The 22,141-nt window shown below is 35.4% G+C and overlaps 3 protein-coding genes, 1 non-coding gene and 1 pseudogene across 6 annotated transcripts; all 5 read left to right on the top strand.

The window, feature by feature from the left end:
* Positions 1-10,418: 10,418 nt before the first annotated feature.
* Positions 10,419-12,802, top strand: LOC106351689 (annotated as a pseudogene).
* A 30-nt stretch (positions 12,803-12,832) lies between these two features.
* On the top strand, positions 12,833-15,292 carry LOC125575729 (subtilisin-like protease SBT4.5). Its single transcript, XM_048734772.1, has one exon. It carries the CDS (start codon positions 13,128-13,130, stop codon positions 13,632-13,634), a length of 507 nt encoding a protein of 168 aa, XP_048590729.1. The 5' UTR covers positions 12,833-13,127; the 3' UTR covers positions 13,635-15,292.
* A 213-nt stretch (positions 15,293-15,505) lies between these two features.
* Positions 15,506-17,089, top strand: LOC106347557 (protein THYLAKOID ASSEMBLY 8-like, chloroplastic). Of its 3 annotated transcripts, none has more exons than XM_013787126.3 (3): positions 15,508-15,956; positions 16,230-16,608; positions 16,819-17,089. In XM_013787126.3, exons 1-3 carry the CDS (start codon positions 15,543-15,545, stop codon positions 16,830-16,832), a joined length of 807 nt encoding a protein of 268 aa, XP_013642580.3. In that variant the 5' UTR covers positions 15,508-15,542; the 3' UTR covers positions 16,833-17,089. The 3 variants fall into 3 exon arrangements, with proteins under 3 accessions (XP_013642581.3, XP_013642580.3, XP_022543167.2); XM_022687446.2 differs by having other exon boundaries at positions 16,230-16,615; XM_013787127.3 differs by lacking the exon at positions 16,819-17,089 and having other exon boundaries at positions 15,506-15,956; positions 16,230-16,792.
* Positions 17,090-17,199: 110 nt separating this feature from the next.
* Positions 17,200-17,281, top strand: TRNAS-AGA. Its single transcript has one exon. It is a non-coding gene; the product is annotated as a tRNA-Ser (tRNA).
* Positions 17,282-17,622: 341 nt separating this feature from the next.
* Positions 17,623-19,296, top strand: LOC106351690. Its single transcript, XM_013791452.3, has 5 exons — positions 17,623-18,091; positions 18,185-18,230; positions 18,661-18,761; positions 18,881-18,962; positions 19,053-19,296. The coding sequence occupies exons 1-5, from the start codon at positions 17,972-17,974 to the stop codon at positions 19,067-19,069; spliced, it is 366 nt and encodes a 121-aa protein (XP_013646906.1). The 5' UTR covers positions 17,623-17,971; the 3' UTR covers positions 19,070-19,296.
* The last annotated feature ends 2,845 nt before the right edge of the window (positions 19,297-22,141 follow it).

Genomic DNA, 22,141 nt, shown 5'->3' with positions numbered 1-22,141 from the left:
GGTATTAGGGAGAAACAAATATTAGATGAATTATCAAATCTGTCATTTTTCGAACAAATTCAAAAGGAGGTGATTGAAATATTGTCATAATATTTCATTAAAAAAATATTTAAGAATAAAAATCAAGACTAAAATATTTAATCTGAATGAAATAATATATATATATAGTGCTTCCAATATTAAATATCACTTCGATTTGAAGAAGTGTATTTCTGGGATTGTCAAGGTCAAATAACATATTAGAAACCACTAATTTAAAAAATAATCTATATACATAAAAGTATACACATTAGAGTAATCACATAAATCAAAATCAATACTTTTTGTTTATTTACAATCATGTTTTTGAGCGCTTTGGTGCTCTGAGAAATTATCCTGCTGGACATTAACTATGCTGTCTAATCTCTCTTCATGCAAGCTTTCATGGAATTTGTAAATTATTTCACTCTTGCATGCAATAATCCATGTAACAGTTTTTTTTTGTATCTTTTGTACATTTCAACTTATATACAAATTTTTTTTGTTCTACTCTCTCTATTCTCTACTTCTGCATATTTCAAAATGATATCAAAGCCATAGATTCATACTTGATTAGTTGATTTCTATTCTTCTAATTCATTTTTCATTCTCTTTGATTGATTCTGGGAGTGGAGAACTCTAAATAAGTCATTCTAGTTACTCTTAAAGGAGATAACTATTTACTTCGGTCAAGAATCATTAAGGCTGCTTTGTGCAGTTGTGGTATATGGGACCATATTACTCGCATATATCTCACAATTACTCGTCCTGATTTGTATGTTTGCTGTGAACCGGGTTAGTTAACACATGCATTTTCCAACTATCCACCATTGGAAGATAGTGGAAAGATCTTAAGTATCTAAAGAGAACTCCATGCAAAGGGATTTGGACGCAGAAAAATGAGCATATAGAAACTGTTGGCTATTGTGACGCTGACTGAGTTGGAGATATGATTGACATGAAATATACTTATGGCTACTACACGTTTGTCGGTGGGAATCTTGTCACTTGGAAGAGCAAGAAGTAAAAGATGGTTTCAAAGTCAAGTGCTGAAGCTGAGTACCTGGCCATAACAAACACTACATATGAACTCTTATGGCTTAAGGCTCTTCTTCGTAGAATCAAGGCTCCTCAACCTATCATCATGCCCTGCGACAATCAAACAACTATTCACATTGCCTTAAAGTCAGTCTTCATGAAAGAATTAAGCACATTAAAGTTGATGGTCATATATGTGAGAAGGTGAAACTTGGAATCATATCTCCTACTTACACTAAGAGTTTTTATCAACTTTCAGACATCTTCACCAAAAAAGCTAACACCAAGGTGTGCAATCATATTCAAGGAAAGCTTGGCTTGCTTGATCTTGGCCATGATCCTCTTAACCATGGAATCCATACTCTTTTCTCCCTCAATATAGATTTTCTCTCAAATGATTTTTTTTTATATTAAAGTTTTTAATGAGATGGATATTCAAAGTTTCTAGCTGAAATTTCTGTATCTCTATAGTTAAGCTTGAGGAGGAATGTTGAAATGAGCAAATGTTATCTACAAGATCAAAATGGACACTTTAGAGTTTGTGAAGTGGACATTTCGGTATTCTAGAGATTTATTCTGTTGGATTTTAATTCTGCTGCCCAATCTCTCTTCATGTAAGTCTTCATGGATTTTGTCAATTATTCTCTCTTTTACCTGCATTGCAAAAATCCCTGTCACAGACTCACAGCTATTTCTTTTCTTGTATATATATTTGTATCTTCTTTTACATTTCAATCTAAGTGAATATACAGATTCTTTATGCTCTATTCTCTTTTACTTTCACATATTTCAACAGGTTTTTGGCTTAGTTTTAGCTTTTGTTTCCCTGAACTTTTCTTTCCGTTTATCAGATTTACTTTTCCGTTTTATAGTATTTTTGTTGTGTTTTCTATAGCTTTTGCATGTACTGCCAGGCAGCTCCGTCTCTTATAGGAGATTGTCAAATTACAGTGATGTTGAGTATTTTTCTTTCTTCACCAAATTTTTATTCGATTCTTCTTTCGTTGTAGTGTACGGTATTTGCCTTTTTTTAAGATATATCAAAGCTTCTCCATGCGATTGAGGAATTGAATTGGGTGGGATATGTCCAGTCAATATGATTTAGGGCTAGTAAGTACAGTTGGAGTTTCTCTCTGAGAAATGCTCTGACTTCTGATGAATACTTTGAATCCATTTTTACCGTTGATCATGGAGCTTTGATGTTCTGCTGTTTGTTAAGAGAATTTATCTATTTAAGCCGGTGATTCAGCAAAAGGCGTTTTGCAGTGATTTGGGAAGCTGAAAGTTGTGGCGACAGAGAAGATCTTTCGCAAAAACCCTAGCGAAAATATGTATCCTGTAATCGAGCATCTTATACCATAATACATATATTTTATGGGTGTTTTTCAAAACCAACCCATATTTTCAAGTCAAACCCAAAACCAACCTTTTTTTTTTTGTCCATACTATTCATCAATAAAATTTCCATATTATCCTTATATTTTTGAATTATTCACAAAATTGCCATTTTATTTATTTTTTTTATTAATTTCGAAATTAACAAAAAACCAAATACACCCAAACCATTTCTTCTTATTTACAAAAATGCCATCATCATCAATTTTTCAACCACCATGAACCACCATTTTGAGCTCTAAAGCTCTAGAATTCAATTTTCAACCACTTTTTTTCTCATTCTAACCCAAAAAACTTCATTTCTTCTCATCTCCTCTACATTTCCATCTAAAAAACTCTCATAACTATCATTTTCATAATCATAAACTTCATATTTTCGAGTTTCTTCATTAGTGAATCGTTAAAGATGCTTCTTTTTGCTCATATTTGGAGTTTGGACGGTTGAAAAGGTTGGAAACGAGCTTTACACATGAAAAAGGTAACTATTTACATGGTTTTCGTTCTTTTTCAGATCTGTGTCGCGACGGTAGGCTGTTTTGTATGTCTACGCCTCCGTAGAGACTTACGATGCAGTCTATTTGTCAACGCACGGGTTAGTTTTGCAATTGATCAGACAATTTTTTTTTCTAACGCAGACTTCCCCAGTAGTCTCCGTCTTTACCTTTGACAACAAAAATAAAATTTTCGGTAGACTTACTAAGACGTCTACCTAAAAGAGGTTAGTTTTTCATTTGACCGAACTTTTGACTTTTCAAAATAGACTTCAACGGAAGTCTACAAAATGTAGACTGCCACCGAAGTCTATAAAAGGTCAGTTTTGCATTTGACCAAAACTTTGACTTCGTGGAATAGGTTAGTTTTGTGTTTGACCAAAAAGTTTAAAAAGCAATAAAAAATTTATTAAATTGTAGATTTCATATGCAGTCTTCTCATCTTAAAAAAAAAAATGTAGACTGCGTATAAAGTCTACTTTTTTATTTTGGTCAAATGCAAAACCAACCCGTCGGATTTGAGAGTAGACTTCACAAGAAGTCTACACACCCGTAGACGTTCATTTCAATCTACTGATTTGAAGTCAAACTTGGTCAATTGCAAAACTAACCTCTTTCAAAAAAATTCAAACATGTAGACTGCATATGAAGTCTAGTTCTGAAAGTCAAATCTTGGATGAATTCTGGTCAATTGCAAAAAGTAACATTTTTTAAATTGTAGACTGAAATGAAAGTCTACATGTACAAAATCACAACTTTTATTCAACTATAGAAAGCAACCCGTAAAATGGTCAATTGCAAAAACCAACCCAAAGAGTAGACCTATTTGACAGTCTACGTCTGTAAACTGAAAAGAACGTCTACATCTTCAGAGACTGAATATTAAGTCTGCATAGAAAAATCTATAACAATGTGAATTTGTGTATTATTCATTAAATTTTTTCTAGTTTTTTTGTTTGACAGTGTGTGTTAGTTAATCCTAATGGGTTTGAGTGATTTTGAAAAGAATTTTTTTAATAATTATGAAGGTATAATTCATTTAATTTGACAATGTTGTTAGCTAATAATTGTAGACGTATTTGTAAGTCTTCGTTTATAGTTTTGCTAATAAGGTTGAACTTGTTTTAAAGCTGAAGTCGGTGACTGTGGAATATAAATTTACATTCTCAGCATATAAGACAACGAAAACTCTGTATGTGGCTAAGTGTCGTGTTCAAGGATGTGGTTGGAAACTTAGAGCGAGTGTGAAGCATGGGTCAAAGACATTTTGGGTGACAAAATATTCGAAAAGGATGAAGAATCGGAAAGGTTGAAGAATGTTCCTTGTGCATGATGGCTGTACACATGGTAAACTTCTTGAAATGACACAAGAAGATTATGATCTGGACAACAAAATTGAGAAGATTGTGCTAACCTATTCCTTACCAAACATCATTTAAAACAAATGACTCCGAATAGGAAAATACTCCTCTTATGCCAGTCACGAATAATCGACAAGTACGGAACTTGATCGAGTTATCTAAGACACACTTTGTACGCCTTTGTGTATCAAGCCTGCGCCAAATACACTAAATTTTTTTGGATTGACTATATTTTAGATAATAAGTGTAGACGTTTTTGTAAATCTACAAATGTAGACTGCAGTTGAAGTCTACGTCGTAAATTCTATTAAAAGTGTATTTGTGTATTATTCATCATATTTTTTCATGATTTAATTATTTTACAGTGTATGTTAGTAAAATTTTAATGGTCTTGGATGAATTTCACAATTTAATGTGTTATAATTATACACTTGATACTTATTGCAAATTGTTTTGATTAGTGTTATTCTTGAAAATTTTTGGGAAAATTTTGTATAGATTTTCTTCTTCTCACATGTATGTTAGTTTTTATTTTAGCTTATGGTGGTTTTACTTGTTTGGTTGGTTAAATCTTGTGAAAAATTGATATCTAACAAAAAATTAATAATATCATACAAGTGAAAACAACTAAAAATGAATACAATGTTTATAGATTATGCATTAAAAAATTATTTAAAAATTAATATTTTATTATGAAAGTTATTACAAAGCAATATATTAAAAAATATTATTGAGTATGTGTGATTTTTCATAATCTTGATGCTTCAAATAAAGTCTTGGAAAAAGTACCTGCAAAATAAGATAGAGTTATGAGAAAAACATAAGATAAAAAATGAAATCATATTTTAGTAGACCTTTTATTAAGTCTACGTAAAGTTATTGTTTAGTAGACTTTAGTTGAAGTCTACACTAATGGAAAATTTTCATATCTAAAAGTGTGCATTTAGAAAATTTGAAAATACTTTGTTCTGGAAAATATTTCAAAAATGGTTTTTTGTCATCTTTGTAACAAAGCAAAAAGATAATGTATGAATCTATAAATTTAGTTCATTATAAACACAAAATATCTTATAATGAATATATGGAAAGCTTAAATTTTTGGAAAGATGATTTGAAAACATTGGAAGAGAATACCTGCAAAATAAAATAAAATTATGAAAAATAAGATAAAAATTAAAATCATATTTGAGTAACTTCTAATGAAATATGCTTAAAAGTCAAGGCTAGTATACTTCGTTTGAAGTCTACCAGCCGTAAGTTTTAAGTAGATTTCAAATGAAGTCTACTCTATAAAAAAAATAGATCTGAAAAATAAATACACTAAAAATATGAAATAAGTTTAAATCTAAAAAACTTTTAAAAATATGATTTAGTAGACAAAATAGTTATAAATTAAAGACATATTAATATGAATTTTAATATGTAACTTTATTTGAATATAAATACTAGAACACATATTTTAAATCTATAGATGTAAACCTTACATTTCTAGGATGAGAAGAGAACAACTATGGAAGAAAATACCTGCAAAATAAGATAAAATTATTAAAAAACATAGAAAAAAAATTAAAGTCATATTTTTGTAGACTTCCAATGAAGTATGCTTAAACTTTGTGGTTTAGTAAACTTCATATGAAGTCTGCAAGCTTTAGTAAACTTCTTTAGAAGTCTACACTGTCTGATAATTTTCAGATCTGAAAAAATCTATATATTTTGAAATGTGAAAATAATTTTAAATCTGAAAATACTTTACATAATAGAATTTATAAGGTAAACTAGTAGCAAATTAATGTAGAGAGCTTGATCTATAAATTTATTTGAATATAAACATATAAATACATATTTAAAATCTATTAATCTAAAACTTACATTTTTAGAGGAGATGATGAAATCCATGAGTGATAATACCTACCAAAAAAAGATAATATTGTGAGAAATAAACATAAAAATACACATTTAAAATCTATAGATCTAAAACTTACATTTTTTAAAGGAGAAGATGAAAACCATGAATCATAATATCTAAAATGACAAGATAATATTGTGAGAAAGACTTGAGAAAATTTTAGAGAGAATGAAGATAATGAGAGAGATTTGGAAACAATTGAGAGAATTTTAGAAAGAAGAGAGAAAGTTTTAGAGAGAAGGGAGAGAGTTTTACTGAATGGCCAACCAAGGGGTCTCATTATTCCACAGCGTGGATTACGACAAGGAGATCCTTTATCACCTTATCTTTTTATATTGTGTACTGAGGCTTTGATTGCAAATATTAAAAAGGCGGAGAGTGAGAAACAGCTGACAGGTATGAAGGTAGCCAGGGCATGTCCATCAATTTCTCATTTGCTTTTCGCGGACGATAGCCTTTTCTTTTGTAAAGCACAAAGAGAAGAATGTCAATCTATTCTCCGGATTTTAAAGGATTATGAGATGGTATCAGGTCAACTCATTAATTTTGATAAGTCTTCAATCCAATTTGGGCACAAGATTGAAGAATCAGCTAGACAGGAATTAAGAAATATTTTGGGTATTCAGAATCTTGGAGGAATGGGAACTTATCTTGGATTACCGGAAAATCTTGGGGGCTCAAAGATTCAAATTTTCAGCTTTGTCCAAGATAGACTTAACAAAAGGGTTAATGGGTGGACTTTCAAATTTTTCACGAAAGGTGGAAAAGAAGTAGTTATTAAATCAGTAGTTACGGCATTGCCAAATCATGTGATGTCTTGCTATAGATTACCAAAGGCAACCGCGAAAAAATTGACAAATGCGGTAGCACGTTTTTGGTGGAGTCCAGGTGGAAGTACAAGAGGAATGCATTGGAAATCTTGGGATAAGGTATGTGTTAGCAAGGAGGAAGGAGGATTGGGGTTTAAAGACATCACCGATTTCAATACAGCGATGCTTGGTAAACAGTTATGGCGTCTGATTGAGAAGCCGAATACTTTATTTTCTCGTGTCTTCAAAGGTCGGTATTACAGGAATGCATCACCCCTGGAACCGATCCGTTCATACTCTCCGTCATATGGCTGGCGGAGTATCACATCTGCTAGATCTCTGGTTAGCAAAGGACTAATCAAACGGGTGGGATCAGGATCATCCATCTCGGTATGGAATGATCCCTGGCTCCCAACCACTCGCCCGAGACCAGCAAATAAAAACCAACACAATTCTTACCCTGACCTAACAGTGGACTCTCTCATTGATCCTCATTCGCGAAATTGGAATATGCAGGTAATTCGGAATCTAGTGGACCCACAGGATGTGAAAATTATCGAAAGTATACCTCTGAGTAGAATTCAAAGGATTGATAGGGATGGTTGGCATTTCACAAACAATGGGAAATATTCGGTCAAATCAGGATATCAGGTAGAGCGGGTTTACCCAGATAGAGATAGACCACCAGTGATGTTTGGACCTACAGTTGATGCTTTAAAGTCGTTTTGCTGGAAAATTCGATGTCCACCGAAGATGAAACATTTTTTATGGCAACTGGTGACCGGATGTATAGCAGTCAAGAAGAATCTGCAAGCGCGAGGGATAAATGGTGATATATGTTGTGCACGATGTGGCGCTGATGAGGAATCAATTAACCATGTATTTTTTGAATGTCCTCCAGCATTACAGGTTTGGGCGCTATCCAAGATACCATCAAATCCAGCTATTTTTCCAACAGGATCTCTTTTTACAAATATGGATCATCTTTTTTGGAGAGTTTCTCCGCAGCTAGACGATCATCAGTTTGCATGGATTCTATGGTATATCTGGAAAGGAAGGAATAATAAAGTTTTTAGTAACCTTGATATGGATCCTAGGGATACGATTAAACTAGCAGAAACAGAGTCCACACTATGGGCTGAAGCGCAAATAGTGAAGGAACAGAGAGCAGGGCCACATGCAGAGGGTTCGGCATTACCGTTAATCCAAGGAAGATGGTGCTACACTGATGGTTCCTGGAAAGATGATAGTGGTTTCTCCGGCCAGGGGTGGTTTAGTACTTTAGAAGGTTTTGAGGGATTGATGGGGGCAAGGAATGTTAGGGCTAGTCTATCTCTCTACATGCGGAGATGGAAGCATTACTTTGGGCAATGGAGTGTATGAGGAACTTACGACAATTTCAGGTTACATTTGCAACGGATTATTCTCAATTGGTGAAGATGGTTTCGGAACCAGAAGAATGGCCAGCTTTTGCAAGTTATTTAGATGATGTTAAAGTCCTGAAAGAAAGTTTTTTCCGATCAGAGATTGTCCATGTGCCAAGAACGCAAAATACAAAGGCGGATAGCCTAGCACGTAGTGTCAGGAAGCAGCCGTCTTTCGTCGTTCACATGGATAGACATGTCCCAGTTTGGTTCACAGAGTCTGTATGAGTCTGTTAATGCTGATGACAAAAAAAAGAAGGGAGAGAGTTTTAAAAACTTGTGCAGCCACTTTAGAGAGAGATTGTATAAATTTTGTTTATATAGGGAGACACAAATGTAACTAGGTTAAAATTTACGATACTGTAGACTTCGTTTGAAGTCTACTAAAATTAAAATTTTGGAGTAGATCTTATTATAACATAGTAGACCTTTTTGGAAGTCTACTATAATAATTTAATTATTGTTATTTATTCTTTATTATTTTAGTAATTTTAATATATGATTTATTAAATTTATTTCTTTATTTTTTAATAGTTATAGTATATGATTTCACTTTTTTATTCGTAAGGAACTTAACTTAGTTTAAATATAATGATTTTTTGTAAAACAAATTGAAAAATATAGACTGAAAAAGACGTCTTCAGATAAATAGACTTTATTGTAGGTCTACGAAACCCTAAACCACAAATCTTAAACCCTAAATGTTTTGCTTGATAATCAAAAAGTCTCATTTATACAAAATATAAACTACTAAACATTAGTATGCAGATTTAAGTTAATAAAACAAAAAAAAAAATCTAAAATCTAACCCTATGAAATCAACTACTAAAAGACATAACATGTTAGATTCTTTTGTTTCTAAACTATGAACATAGTCTAACACATGATAACTAAATTAGTATATATTCTTCAAAATTGTTCGATTATATGAAATTTTAATTTATTTACTTCATATTATCCATTATATTGATGATTAGTTAAAAATATCACAATAATTATTTTTATACATTTTCAAAATTAAATTATTAGATCAAATTAGAGTGTAGACTACAAAACAAGTCTATAAAGTAGACTTCGTAGGAAGTCTATATATATGTAGACTTCTTTTATTACATGTAGACTTGCAAAGGATAGAAACGTAAAATACATTTCTGTTTTTTGTTTGGTCATAAGGGTTAAATAGTACTTTCATTACTCCTTTAGGTTGGTTTTGCATTTGACTGAAAGTGGGGTATACTTTTACATTTGACTTGAATATTTGGGTTAGTTTTAGCAAATGTCCCATATTTTATTCATTTTGTTGGGGTCTATTTTTAGTTTATCATTCTTATTTTCGGTGTTATGGAAAATACTTAGGTTTATTAATTCCTATATAAAATGTAATCTATCTCTAGAATGTTTAGATATATGCATAATTAGGCTGCCCCTGAGTGGAGGATATTTCGTTCATGTAAAGCGAAATGATTAACCTGCCTCGCAAAATTAGGCTGCCTGGTGCCTTATAAACCGAATTCAGTATATACATTTTTTTCTGAAAATTCAGTATATACATTTCCCATATGGCTATACAATTGCCAAATAATTTTGTACAACATTACGTTATACACGTGACAAAAAAAAAATCAATCAACTTTCCAAAAACATTCGTTTCAAATGGTGTTTAGTCGATTTTAGTTGTCATTAATCAGTAAGAATTTTTATTTATTTATTTATCTATATATCAAGTCAAATTATGCTTCTTTCTATTTAATACTAGTCCATATGAAAAATAGTGGACTAAGAAACGGTAACAAATAAACGTTTCAATCTAATACATTAATATGGAAAGTGCACTGCATTGCCATAAATATTTCAACATTTAAAGAACATTCTAAGGATTTGTTTACGTTCTTAGACCCCGTACATAATCTCTCCCTATAAATGATCGTTACATTCTCTCTTTCTCATATATTTTTATTTTACTAAATCAATAGAAAATGGCAAAACCTGCAGGCTCCTATTGTCTCCTCTCATGTCTCTTTGTCTTGTTTGTGAGTTGCACCTCAGCAGCCAAAAATGATCAAGATAAACAGGTAAGTGCAGAAATCATCCTTGGTTTTAATTATTGACTTATATGACAAACTATGATGATCTTTGTAGGTGTATATAGTATACATGGGAGCACTTCCTGCTCGTGTTGACTACATGCCAATGTCCCATCACACTAGTATTCTTCAAGAAGCCACCGGAGAGAGGTACGATCAATTAATATTCCATAGATCAATCCTGATTAAATTCTTTCCATATTAATGTTTCATTTTGTATATATATCGATCGTAACTAAAGCTCGACTAAGTTTATATTTATGGGAGTTAAAATGGATCAAATGATCCCACCGATATATTTTTACAACATATAATATATTTGTCTGTAGTTCAATCGAAAGTCGATTGGTTAGGAATTATAAAAGAAGTTTCAACGGATTTGCGGCCTGGCTAACCGAATCCGAAAGACAGATACTAGCAAGTAAGTGTTAAAATTAATATTTAACTGGAATTTTCAAAAATATGTATTGAGATTCAAATTACTATTTGTCTCCTCTTTTTGGTTTCACAATAACTTTTTTTTTTTTGGGACAAAGATTTCACAATAACTATTCTAACGTTTAGTAACTAATTAATCTTTGTGTGTATTAATTATTTTGTGAAAGTATAACGTGTCTTTGTATTCATATTCTTAGATACGGAAGACGTTGTATCCGTGTTCCCTAGCAAAACACTGAAACTTCAAACGACGGCGTCGTGGGATTTCGTGGGTCTCAAGAAAGGCAAAAGGGCAAAGCGAAACCCTAGCATCGAGAGCGATACGATCATTGGTGTCATGGACAGTGGAATCAACCCTTTATCCGACAGCTTCAGTGACAAAGGCTTTGGCCCTCCTCCTAAGAAATGGAAAGGAGTTTGCCAAGGGAGCAAACACTTTTCTTGCAACAAGTATAAAATTACTCAAATTCATCATACTATTTAAATTGTTAGATTTGTCAATATTATAGTTTGAATGTGGATGATGTGGTTGTTGTATACAGCAAGGTTATTGGTGCTAGGAACTACACACCCAGAATAAAGGGGGTTCCTCACTCAGCGATAGACAACATGGGACATGGATCACACACAGCTTCTACGGCAGCTGGAAACGCTGTTAAGGATGTGAGCTTTTACGGACTAGCCAATGGAACCGCGAGAGGTGGCGTTCCAGCGGCAAGAATAGCGGTTTACAAAGTATGTGATCCTTGTATCAAAGGGTGCACTACTGACGGAATTCTATCCGCATTTGATGATGCGATTGGGGACAACGTGGACCTCATCACCATCTCCATCGGTGACGATAAGGGTTTGCCATTCCATGAGGATACTATCGCAATTGGGGCTTTCCATGCCATGGCCAAGGGAATCCTTACAGTGAATGCCGCTGGAAACAGTGGTCCAGAACTTAGTACGGTCACAAGCGTTGCACCGTGGATATTCACCGTCGGTGCTAGTAACACGAACCGCGCTTTCGTCACTAAAGCTGTTCTTGGAGACGGCAAGACAGTTGTCGTGAGTACCAAGAAACAAACCTTTGTTGGTTTAACACATTTCTTATCCTCTTTTAACATTGTTGCTTGTTGCAAAACAGGGAAGATCCGTAAACTCGTTTGATCTTAAGGGAACTAAGTACCCTGTAGTGTACGGTAAAACAGCTTCAAGTAACTGCGATGCTGCTTCCGCTGCGTAACTTCTTTCCCAAGAAACATCTATTCTTCATACAAATTTTGCTCTTCACATAGCGGGCTAAAATGTTAATTGTGGTTTCAGGTTCTGCTCACCAGGATGTCTAGACAGGAAACTTGTCAGCGGGAAGATTGTGCTGTGCGATTCCGTTCAAAACGTGGAAGAAGCTAAATATATGGGAGCCGTAGCATCCATTGCTAGGAGCAGAAGAACAGACACTGCCTTGGTCTTCTCTTTCCCAGTCACTGCTCTATCCGGACCCGCCTATGACGTTGTCCTCTCGTATATTAATTCCACAAAGTAAAGCTCATCTCTTTGTTTCATTAATATCATAAAAACTCTCCCTCTCAAATGCTCAAATTTTTTTTTTGTTGGTTCAGAAACCCCATAGCTGCTGTTTTGAAAAGTGAGACAATCTTCAACCAGAAAGCTCCTGTCATTGCTTCATATTCTTCTCGAGGCCCTAACCCAATCATTCCAGATATTTTGAAGGTATGTGTAGAAACTTTGATTATGTAAATAACTCATATCAGTCTTTCCCACAGTTCTGTGTCTGATTGAACCCTGAATTTGAACTGCAGCCGGATATAACAGCGCCGGGAACGGAGATCATCGCTGCTTATTCTCCTTCTGTTCCACCAAGTATTGCAGATACAAGACATCTGAAGTACTCTATTCTTAGTGGAACTTCAATGTCTTGTCCACACGTTGCTGGTGTTGCCGCCTACATCAAAACATTTCACCCTCGCTGGTCTCCGTCCATGATCCAATCCGCCATCATGACTACCGGTAAGTACTCTATAAATTCCACTCTTTTTTTTTGAAAATACTCTGTTGGTTTGTCTTGGAACCATACCTTCCTTGTGTCACAAGAAATATTTAGAATACTTTGTTTTGTGGTTTCTTACAGCTTGGCCAGTGAATGCATCTACTTTGATGCCTGAGTTTGCATCCGGAGCAGGCCATGTCAATCCGTTAGCCGCAGTTCATCCTGGACTGGTCTATGAAGCTAGTAAGTCAGACTACATCGCTTTTCTCTGCGGCTTGAACTACACTGGAAAGAACTTAAGGCTTATCTCCGGTGAAAGCCGCACTTGCACTAAAGCACAGTCTAAATCTTTACCTCGAAACCTAAATTATCCTTCCATGACTGCTCAAGTCCCGGCGACAAAACCATTCAAAGTGACCTTCCGTCGGACAGTCACTAACGTTGGAACGTCTAACACTACCTACAAAGCGAAAGTAGTGGGATCTAAGCTCAACGTCGAGGTCATTCCCGACGAATTTTCTTTAAAGTCGAAGCACGAGAAGAAGTCTTTCACGGTGACCGTTTCAGGCAAAGGTCTCGGAGGTGGAGAACTTGTTGCGTCTTCACAACTGATCTGGTCTGATGGATTCCACTTTGTGAGAAGCCCCATCGTTGTTTACGCCGCAAACTGGTGAGTCAGACTCAGTTTTATGTCTTCATATGTAATCGTCGATTATGAAACATTCTTTACTGCTCATGCTATGTTGATTGTTTATGATGTTTCAGTTTTTTCTACCTACTCTACTTCTTAACATTGGAATAAAATTAACTGTTAGCCTTTTCTTTGCATTAATTTTTCTTGCTACATATCAAAACGGTCATAAGAAAGATAAATATGCCTTTAAAATATATATATATATATATATCTCATCCCATAAAAACGGGAATTTTTAAATCCGGTTACAAGTAGGTTTTGAACAAAATTTTCAAAGTCAAACTAATACAAAGCTAGCTTCGCCCGCCCACTAAACCTGACACATTCCGCTAGTTCGTTTTCAAAATTCTTTAAAATCGGTCGAAAGTGAAGTTCTCTTTTTTGCCTCGGATGCCGAGGCTTCTCGTGTCGTCTCCGGAGTAGCTGGCTCCCGATGAACTCCACCATACTTATAACCATATATATCCATGAAGCGCCAGACGACTAATATGGAAGAGTTTCAGATACTTGAAATGGTGACATGAAAATGATGCTAGAAAGGCAAGTGGAGCACTGAAACAGAGCTTGAAACATCCATAGACGACTATGTAGGACTCCGGCCAGCACGCCTACACGAACCGGAACGGTCAGGTACCATCAACTTCGCCTGCATACCCGACCTCGACTCGCCTTCGAAGTAAACCACCACCGAAGCTGACTTCGAGTCCGCCAAAGAGGAGGAGAACCCCGGCGACCCGTAAGGGTTCCCGATTCCAATCGATGAAGTCACACGCCTCACCGGACATAGCTACAGAAGCTCCACAACACGAGTAGAGACTTCGCAGCACCACCAGAGAGCGTACCAGCACATCACCACGAGCAAGGAGATCGTGAGAGAGGATCTAAAAGGAAAACACAATCCTCTCTCAGCCGTAAAAAGCCGACTCCGCCTATCAGAGTCCCTACATGCCACTGTGTTACAGCTCCAAACAATTCAAGTCTTCACCATCATCGACAGCCCTCGTGCACGGTTGCTTAATGACAGAGACGCGATTGACCAGAGGCCAGAACAAGGCGAAAGCATAGGGTAAATGACCGGGAAGCAAAGATGAAAACAAAGGAGAGAAGGAGGAGGCCTCGGGCGGCTGGACGCGCCGATCAGCGCCGGAGCTACTGAGGACCTTTCGTTTGTCGACTAGAGAGAGAAACTGAACTTTTTGGATCTTAATAAACATTAAATATGTTTTGATGTAAGAAACTATCAATGCATGATGATCCATTCTTATAATGCATGATGATCAGGTTGGTCTTATTTGACGCACAAGTTATCCTTATGAGCTTGACGTTGAATTTCGCATATGTTTATCCTTTCTTTCTCCATTCTGAACTGGAAGTTTTGTATTTGAAAATGCATCTTCGTCCAATAATTTCTGTCAATGGTTTTAAACTAATAATTTCAGTTAGAATAGGTAAAACGACAATCAATTTCTTTAACAAAAAAAAAAGGGGATAAAATAGATTGTAAAAACTTAAAAAATAGTTATCCTAGAGAATTTCTCTATTAAAATTTAGACTACCTAATTAAGGAAAGGAGCATATAGTAAAATACTCCCGGACAGTTGCTCTAACAACCATGTTTCCATGTGCTTTTTCATATTTGCAAATTTTTAAGTTATTGTGTAATTTTCTCGCAAAATTGCTCTTTTAAAAAATCCAACCAGCATAATTTTTTTAATTTAATATTAGTAAACATATTAATCAAAACAAATATATATATGTTGGCCCATAAATTATTTTTAATGGCCCATAACATTTTTTGTACAACCTATGGAGCAATTAAATTAACCAAACAGTACTAAAAAACGTCGACGTTTTGCCAGTTTCTCTACCGTTGTATGTTTATGGTGGTATGCGATACCACAAAGTTGCACAATTTCACCACAACCAGAGAGAGATGGCTGCAATTCGCGTCTTGTCGCGAAAACTCCCAACTTTCGCTTCGATTTTCTTCCAAACCCTAACTAGAAATCCTTCAATACATCGGATCTCCTTCTTAAATCTAAAACCCTACACTCCGCCGAAACCCTCCACGGTGTTCGTCGCCCAGTTCCACGACGGGAGGCCAAGGGGTCCTCTCTGGAGAGGTAAGAAGCTGATCGGAAAAGAGGCCCTTTTCGTCATCCTGGGTCTCAAGAGGTTGAAGGAAGACGACGAGAAGCTCGAGAAGTTTGTAAAGACCCATGTTTTCAGATTGTTGAAGCTTGACATGTTAGCTGTTATCGGCGAGCTTGAACGACAAGAAGAGACTGCGCTTGCTATCAAGGTCATTTCTTCACCTTCTTCGTTTTCAGCTTATCTTTAGTTGCGCTGCTTTTAGCTTGGTTTCATGTTGGTGCTTTCTTTTTTTTTTGGTGATTTGTTGAGCACTACGATCTGTGTATCTCCTCATTGTCGCTGTCCGAGAGAATTTTGCTTAGATGTAAAGTTTTATGGAAGTGCACATGAACTGTTCGACGAAATGTCTATGCAGAGCATATTCTTGTAGTTGGTGTCTATTCCTATTATGTTGTTGATGATTGGCTTCTTGAACATACAGATGTTCGAGGTGATCCAGAAACAGGAATGGTACCAACCGGATGTGTTTATGTACAAGGACCTTATAGTATCTCTAGCTAAGAGTAAAAGAATGGATGAAGCGATGGGCTTGTGGGAGAAAATGAAGAAAGAGAACCTCTTTCCGGATTCTCAGACTTACACTGAGGTTATCAGAGGATTTCTCAGAGATGGATGTCCCGCTGATGCCATGAATGTGTATGAAGACATGTTGAAGTCTCCTGATCCCCCCGAAGAGTTGCCTTTTAGGGTTCTGTTGAAGGGCCTTTTGCCGCATCCGCTTTTGAGAAACAAAGTGAAGAAAGATTTCGAGGAGTTGTTCCCTGAGAAACATGCTTATGATCCCCCTGAAGAGATTTTTGGTAGATGTTGAGTTGTCTATGCACAAACCACTCTAAACTCTTCCATCTCAGTTTTTTGTTCTCTTAATTTGTGGTCTCTCCACTTATGAAATTTTAATCTTTTGGCACTTAAATCATATCTTATTGTTGATCAGTTCGAATCTTGTAATGCATAATGAAACATGGGAAGGGTTTGCGACAGTAATTCATGACTTTGTGTGCATTGTGCAGGCTCTGAGCAATAGTAACAGGGGAAGTATATCTTGATCAAGATCCAGAATTCTCTTGAAGAATAATAACCAGATCTGAGCAAATGGAGAGAAAAAATGAAAGTCAATAGATAACTGAAGTGTTACATCACAACAAAAATACTCTTAGAGAGAGGACTCAGATGCTTGTTCTGATGCTTCATACTATTAGTCAAAGACCAATTTTTTTTGTCAAACAATCTATCTTTTTCTAGATAAGATTCTATGCTGATAAGTTCTCCAGATTTCTCTTACTGGCCTCTCAGGTTGTGGAAGGGTCCTCTTTTTATTATTTCTTCATCAACAATTTGGTAGAGATTTATTATTGTTGATTAAGTAGATGAGGTTTCCTGTTATTGTCCTCGTGGGCGAGCCGGAGTGGTTATCGGGCATGACTAGAAATCATGTGGGCTTTGCCCGCGCAGGTTTGAATCCTGCCGCTCACGTTTTTTTTGTTTCCCATATGCCGCACATTAAGTAAGTGCCATGTTGATTGGTTCACCGCACATGACCAAATCCATTACGAGTATCTCGAATATTATGTGATATTATTCTTTTTATCCTTTACCATATTGTTAAAAAAAACAAGAAATATAAGTAAACATTATGGCATCTACTTGACGAGACAAGGAGAACATGTTTAGCATGGGATCAAAGCTATTTGACCATTCTTTATAAACGTGACATTACTGGTGAGAGATCTTTTGATAATGACGTGAAAATCTTCCCGACGTGAAAATCTTCTTTTTACGACATCAGTGGGATGAAAGAAGCTCCAGTACAATTCTGTTTGGCTATTTGTGATCAAGAAAGGTTGGAAACATGTAGAAGTCCTAAATATTCTTTCCTTTGAGATTTTTAGTACAGATGTCTACAAGATTTGTTAAAAATCCTAGAATATTTTGACTAGAAAAAATACCATTAAACTGTATTAAAGCGGTTAAAGATTAGTTTCTCTTTGACTTGTCATGTGATTATAGTAGCAAGCATTGTCACTGTCTATATATACCCACTGATCTTGTTGTGGCTACTCACCTTATCAAACTATCTTCTTCTTGGTTCTTCATCATCTACTCTACACATTTCTTCTCTTCAAAAACTTATTAGTCTTAACTCTTAAGAAACAGAAAGTAGAAATGGAAGGTAAAGGGAAAGTCGGATCATCATCTTCTTCTTCCTTCACTAATCAGCTCTTTGGCCCCAAGGAACCTTCTTCCTCCTCCAACTTCAGCTCCATTTTCCCTCCTCCCTCCAAGGTTCTATTATTATTCTTATCTCTTCTTCTTTTTTATAGTTGTTTCTGTTGCCTTTTCTGATTGGTTCTTGAATTTTATTCTTCGAGATTTCAGGGAACAACAGGAAACATGATCTTAAGCTCCAAACATGGGTCTCTAGGTCAGTGGAAAAGTCGTTCCCCAACTGTTTTTGTTTTGAGAACTGTTTACTTAAACCTCAGAAGACTTGTCTCCCTTCTTGAATCAATATGGTTCCTTTTTCTTTACATTAAGCCAAGCTTTGTCAGAAAACCCTCTGATTCATTTTTGAATCAAGAATTGTCCAAATTGCTTCATTTTTCTTGAAACTAAGCAAAATTCATACCGTTTTTAGCATTTATATCAGAATAAATTCCAATTCTTTTACTCTGTTTTCTATCCATCATAAACAAACTTCAATACATAGCTATATAATGCGAAGAACGGATCAAATATTCTTCAAATTTTGTTTGAGCTCACAGTTCTTTAGTCAAGAAATAGTCAAGAAAGTAATCTGAATCCAGCTGGTCTAACGAATATGTTATCTCCTCCGTTTTGTGGTTTCTCCACAGGCCAATGCCAAGAATCTGCAACCTGCAATCTAAGTTCGTCTCTTTACTACGGTGGTCAAGACGTTTATTCTGGATCAACAAGAAACAATACTTACCATACCGTGAGTCCTGATTATATATATTCGTATTGCTAATGATGCACATAATCACTTAATATTTGATTATTTCAGGGTAAAGATAGATGATACTTGACTTTGACAAGAATGTTTAATCATTTCAGGTTAACAAGGCTCAGTCCGGAGGAAACAATGAGGCTAGTGGAAACAACTCGATGGACGCATCTAGAGGAAACTGGTGGAAAGGTATATTCTCTAACATAATGATTTCTATTACAATTCTATATCTTTCTTGGTTTATCTTCTAACATTTGCTGTGTCTTGCCATTTTTGCAGGTTCACTCTATTACTAGAATCTTGTTTACAAAGTATCAAGAAAATCTACTGGAAACAAAATGATTTCGGTCGTATCTTTCTTTGTTTGACTTGTGTGAAAGAAATTGCATCAATGATGCTTTGTTAGTGTCTCTGTAAAATGTTATATCAAATATTAGATTTTGTAATTTAAAACGTTCAAATTGTCATGAAATGGCAATAAAATATGAAAAAAATGAAGGAGAAATACAGATGATGGATTATCTCTGGCCATCTAAGTGATGGAATGTGGAACTCAAATCTTTAAAGACGAGAAATATTGTAGAGATCCAGAAGACGATATTAATAAATAAAATCATAGTGAACAAGAAACACATAAACAACAACCAACATGTTGAGAAAGAACATAGCTGCATGTGCGTGAAAGCTTCTTTTATACTCCTTCTCAACTTGTCAATAACCCATATCCAAAAAACAACAAACAAAGAGCCATGATATCCCAACTATAGGTTTGGAAGCTTGTTGTGTTTCATTAACTTTGTCAAGTATATATACATAAGTCTTGAATCTCTTGATAGGGTAATTAGAATAAATAATTATAAGTACAGAGAGATGTCATGTCAACACCAATCTTGAAACAAGTATCTTAAAAAAGTGTTTTTGGTAACGGTTTTGTAAACGCATCTACTAGCTTATCTTTTGTTGGTAGATATGTTATCCGTAGCTGGCCAGACTGGATATTCTCTCTGATGAAATGGTAGCTCAAAACAACATGTTTTACTATGGAGTAAACTATCAAATTGCGCAGAGGTAAGTAGCTCCAATGCTGCCGCAATATATCACTAAGATTTGTGGAATATGAATCCCAAGGTCCAATAAAAGTGAGCATATCCATCTTACTTCATATTCGTATGTTTTCTTTGAAACCAATCTATATTCTGCTTCCATAGAAGAGTGAGAGACTCTTTTTTGTTTTTATGAAAACCAAGAGATAACATGTCCTCCTAATATATCACATACGTATTTGTTGAAACAAAATTGTTAGTATCACCGACCTAATCCGCGTCTGAATACGCATGTAGAGTAAATGTATTTGTCGTCTTAGGAGAAATGCCATGTGTGGTTGTACCTGCTAAGTACCGAAGAACACATTTTGCTGATGTCTAGTGATCCACACCGTCGGTTTATACATAAACTGGGACATACGGTCCACAACATATGATTTATCTTTGAGTGTGCATGCAATATATTGAAGGCTGCCGATGACAGCCATATGCATTGTTGCATCATGTAAATGCTCACTGGTGAAAGACTGAGCGTTGGAGTGGTTGCTAGCGATGTCGTGCTGGTTTTGAATCAATCATATTTTTTCTTGTGAACAGATCAATAATGTATTTCTCTTGTATTACGTGAAGTCCTTTATTTGTTCAGGTAACTTCTTTTCCAAGAAATTAATGCAAATCACCAAGATCGTTTATAGAGAATTTGTGACTGAGGGAGGTGATGATGTTGTAGATCAACTCGATGTTACTAATGGTGGCTATTATGTCGTTGATATAAACAATGTCAGAGTAGTGCCAGAGAAAGAATAATGATGCACTTGTCTTGCAGTTGTGAAATCCAGCAGAGAACAAATATTGCTTCGACTCTTGGTACCAGGCTTGTGGCAAATGTTTCAAGACATAGATCGCTTTGTTCAGACGACAAGCATAGTGTTGATGGTTCTTGTCAACAAAACCCAGAGGTTAAGACATGTAGACCTCTTCCATGAGTTTTGCTTGTAAGAAAATAAGATTTAAATCAAGTTATTTGAGTGGTGAATCCTTGCTTTCTGCAATTATGGGTACGGTTCTTATTGTGGTTGATTTTATAACATGACTGAAAATCTCAAAAAAATCAACCTCGTATTGTTAATTTTCATCACGTGCCACAAGTCGTGCTTTATAAATGTCAAGTGTATCATCAAATAACAATTTAGTAGTTAATATCAGTGACAGACCACCACATTCTGATTCGGTGAAGGATGAACCAAATCTCATGTTTTGTTTTACATTTTAGCTTTAAATTCCTCTGAACATGCATTTTTCATCTTGCATCTCGCAAGGCTTGATTTATGGTTGTTGGTTCTGGTTTATGGATATTGTGTGGTTCTGACTTTTATTGTTGTTTTGTTTCTTTTGAAAGGCTAAAGACGATGAAATTGTTTGTTGGGTTGTATTGGTATTTGTTTGGAATTTGTTTTGGGTCGCTGGTATAATTGAAATGGCTTGATTGGGTCAGTATTAGATAATAAAGAAATATGGTTTAGAGGAATAGCACATGGGTTATTGTTTGTCGGTAGTAGTGGTGGTCATATCTTTGAACTCTTTCTCATTATTTGTGTTTATGTCGTCACCGGATGCGTCAACATGTGAAGAACTTATCTCAGGGGCACCGTGGATTGAGGTACTGACAGAGACTGAGCTTTATGAGGATGAGGTGCGACAGTCATATTTCATGATGTTTTTTTTTCAGAGTTTAAAATCTGTGAAGATTAAGTTGTATTTTTCAGAAAAAGGAGTCTGGTTTCGTCAAACTAAACATGTCATGAGACATATAGTTGGTTTGCAACACTATCCATGCGTAGGTAGGCACTTTTAATAAGTGAATATCCAAGAAACACACTTGGGACGCACATACATCTTAATATCTTGAGATTATGATAGTTAGGTGGTCGTTGAAACATCTTTTGGTATGGAATCTCCATTGATAGCATATGCATTGGTAATCTGTTGATGAGATAGATTGTTGTGGCCAAAGCATAAGTTTGGAAACTATTTGGTACATACGCTTGTGATAGGAGTGTCATATCAGTTTCAACAACATCCATGTCTTTACACTCTGCAAGCCCATTGTGCTCGGGAGTGTGTGGAGGTGTTGTAAGATGAGCGATGCCTTGTTCTGTTTGGAAGGACCAGAACGCAATAACATCGCCACCATTATTAGAGTATAGCGTTATTTGTCTCTAAAACTGCTTCTCAACCCGTGATGAATGTCTCACGAACCTGTGATTTTTTGAAGTGGATACAACAAAAAATATCGGGTGTAATGGTCTATTAGGATGATGTAAT

This window comes from Brassica napus, chromosome A6, assembly GCF_020379485.1.
Source record: "Brassica napus cultivar Da-Ae chromosome A6, Da-Ae, whole genome shotgun sequence".
Classification (NCBI taxonomy): domain Eukaryota; kingdom Viridiplantae; phylum Streptophyta; class Magnoliopsida; order Brassicales; family Brassicaceae; genus Brassica; species Brassica napus.
This window is presented reverse-complemented; position numbering and strand designations above follow the sequence as displayed.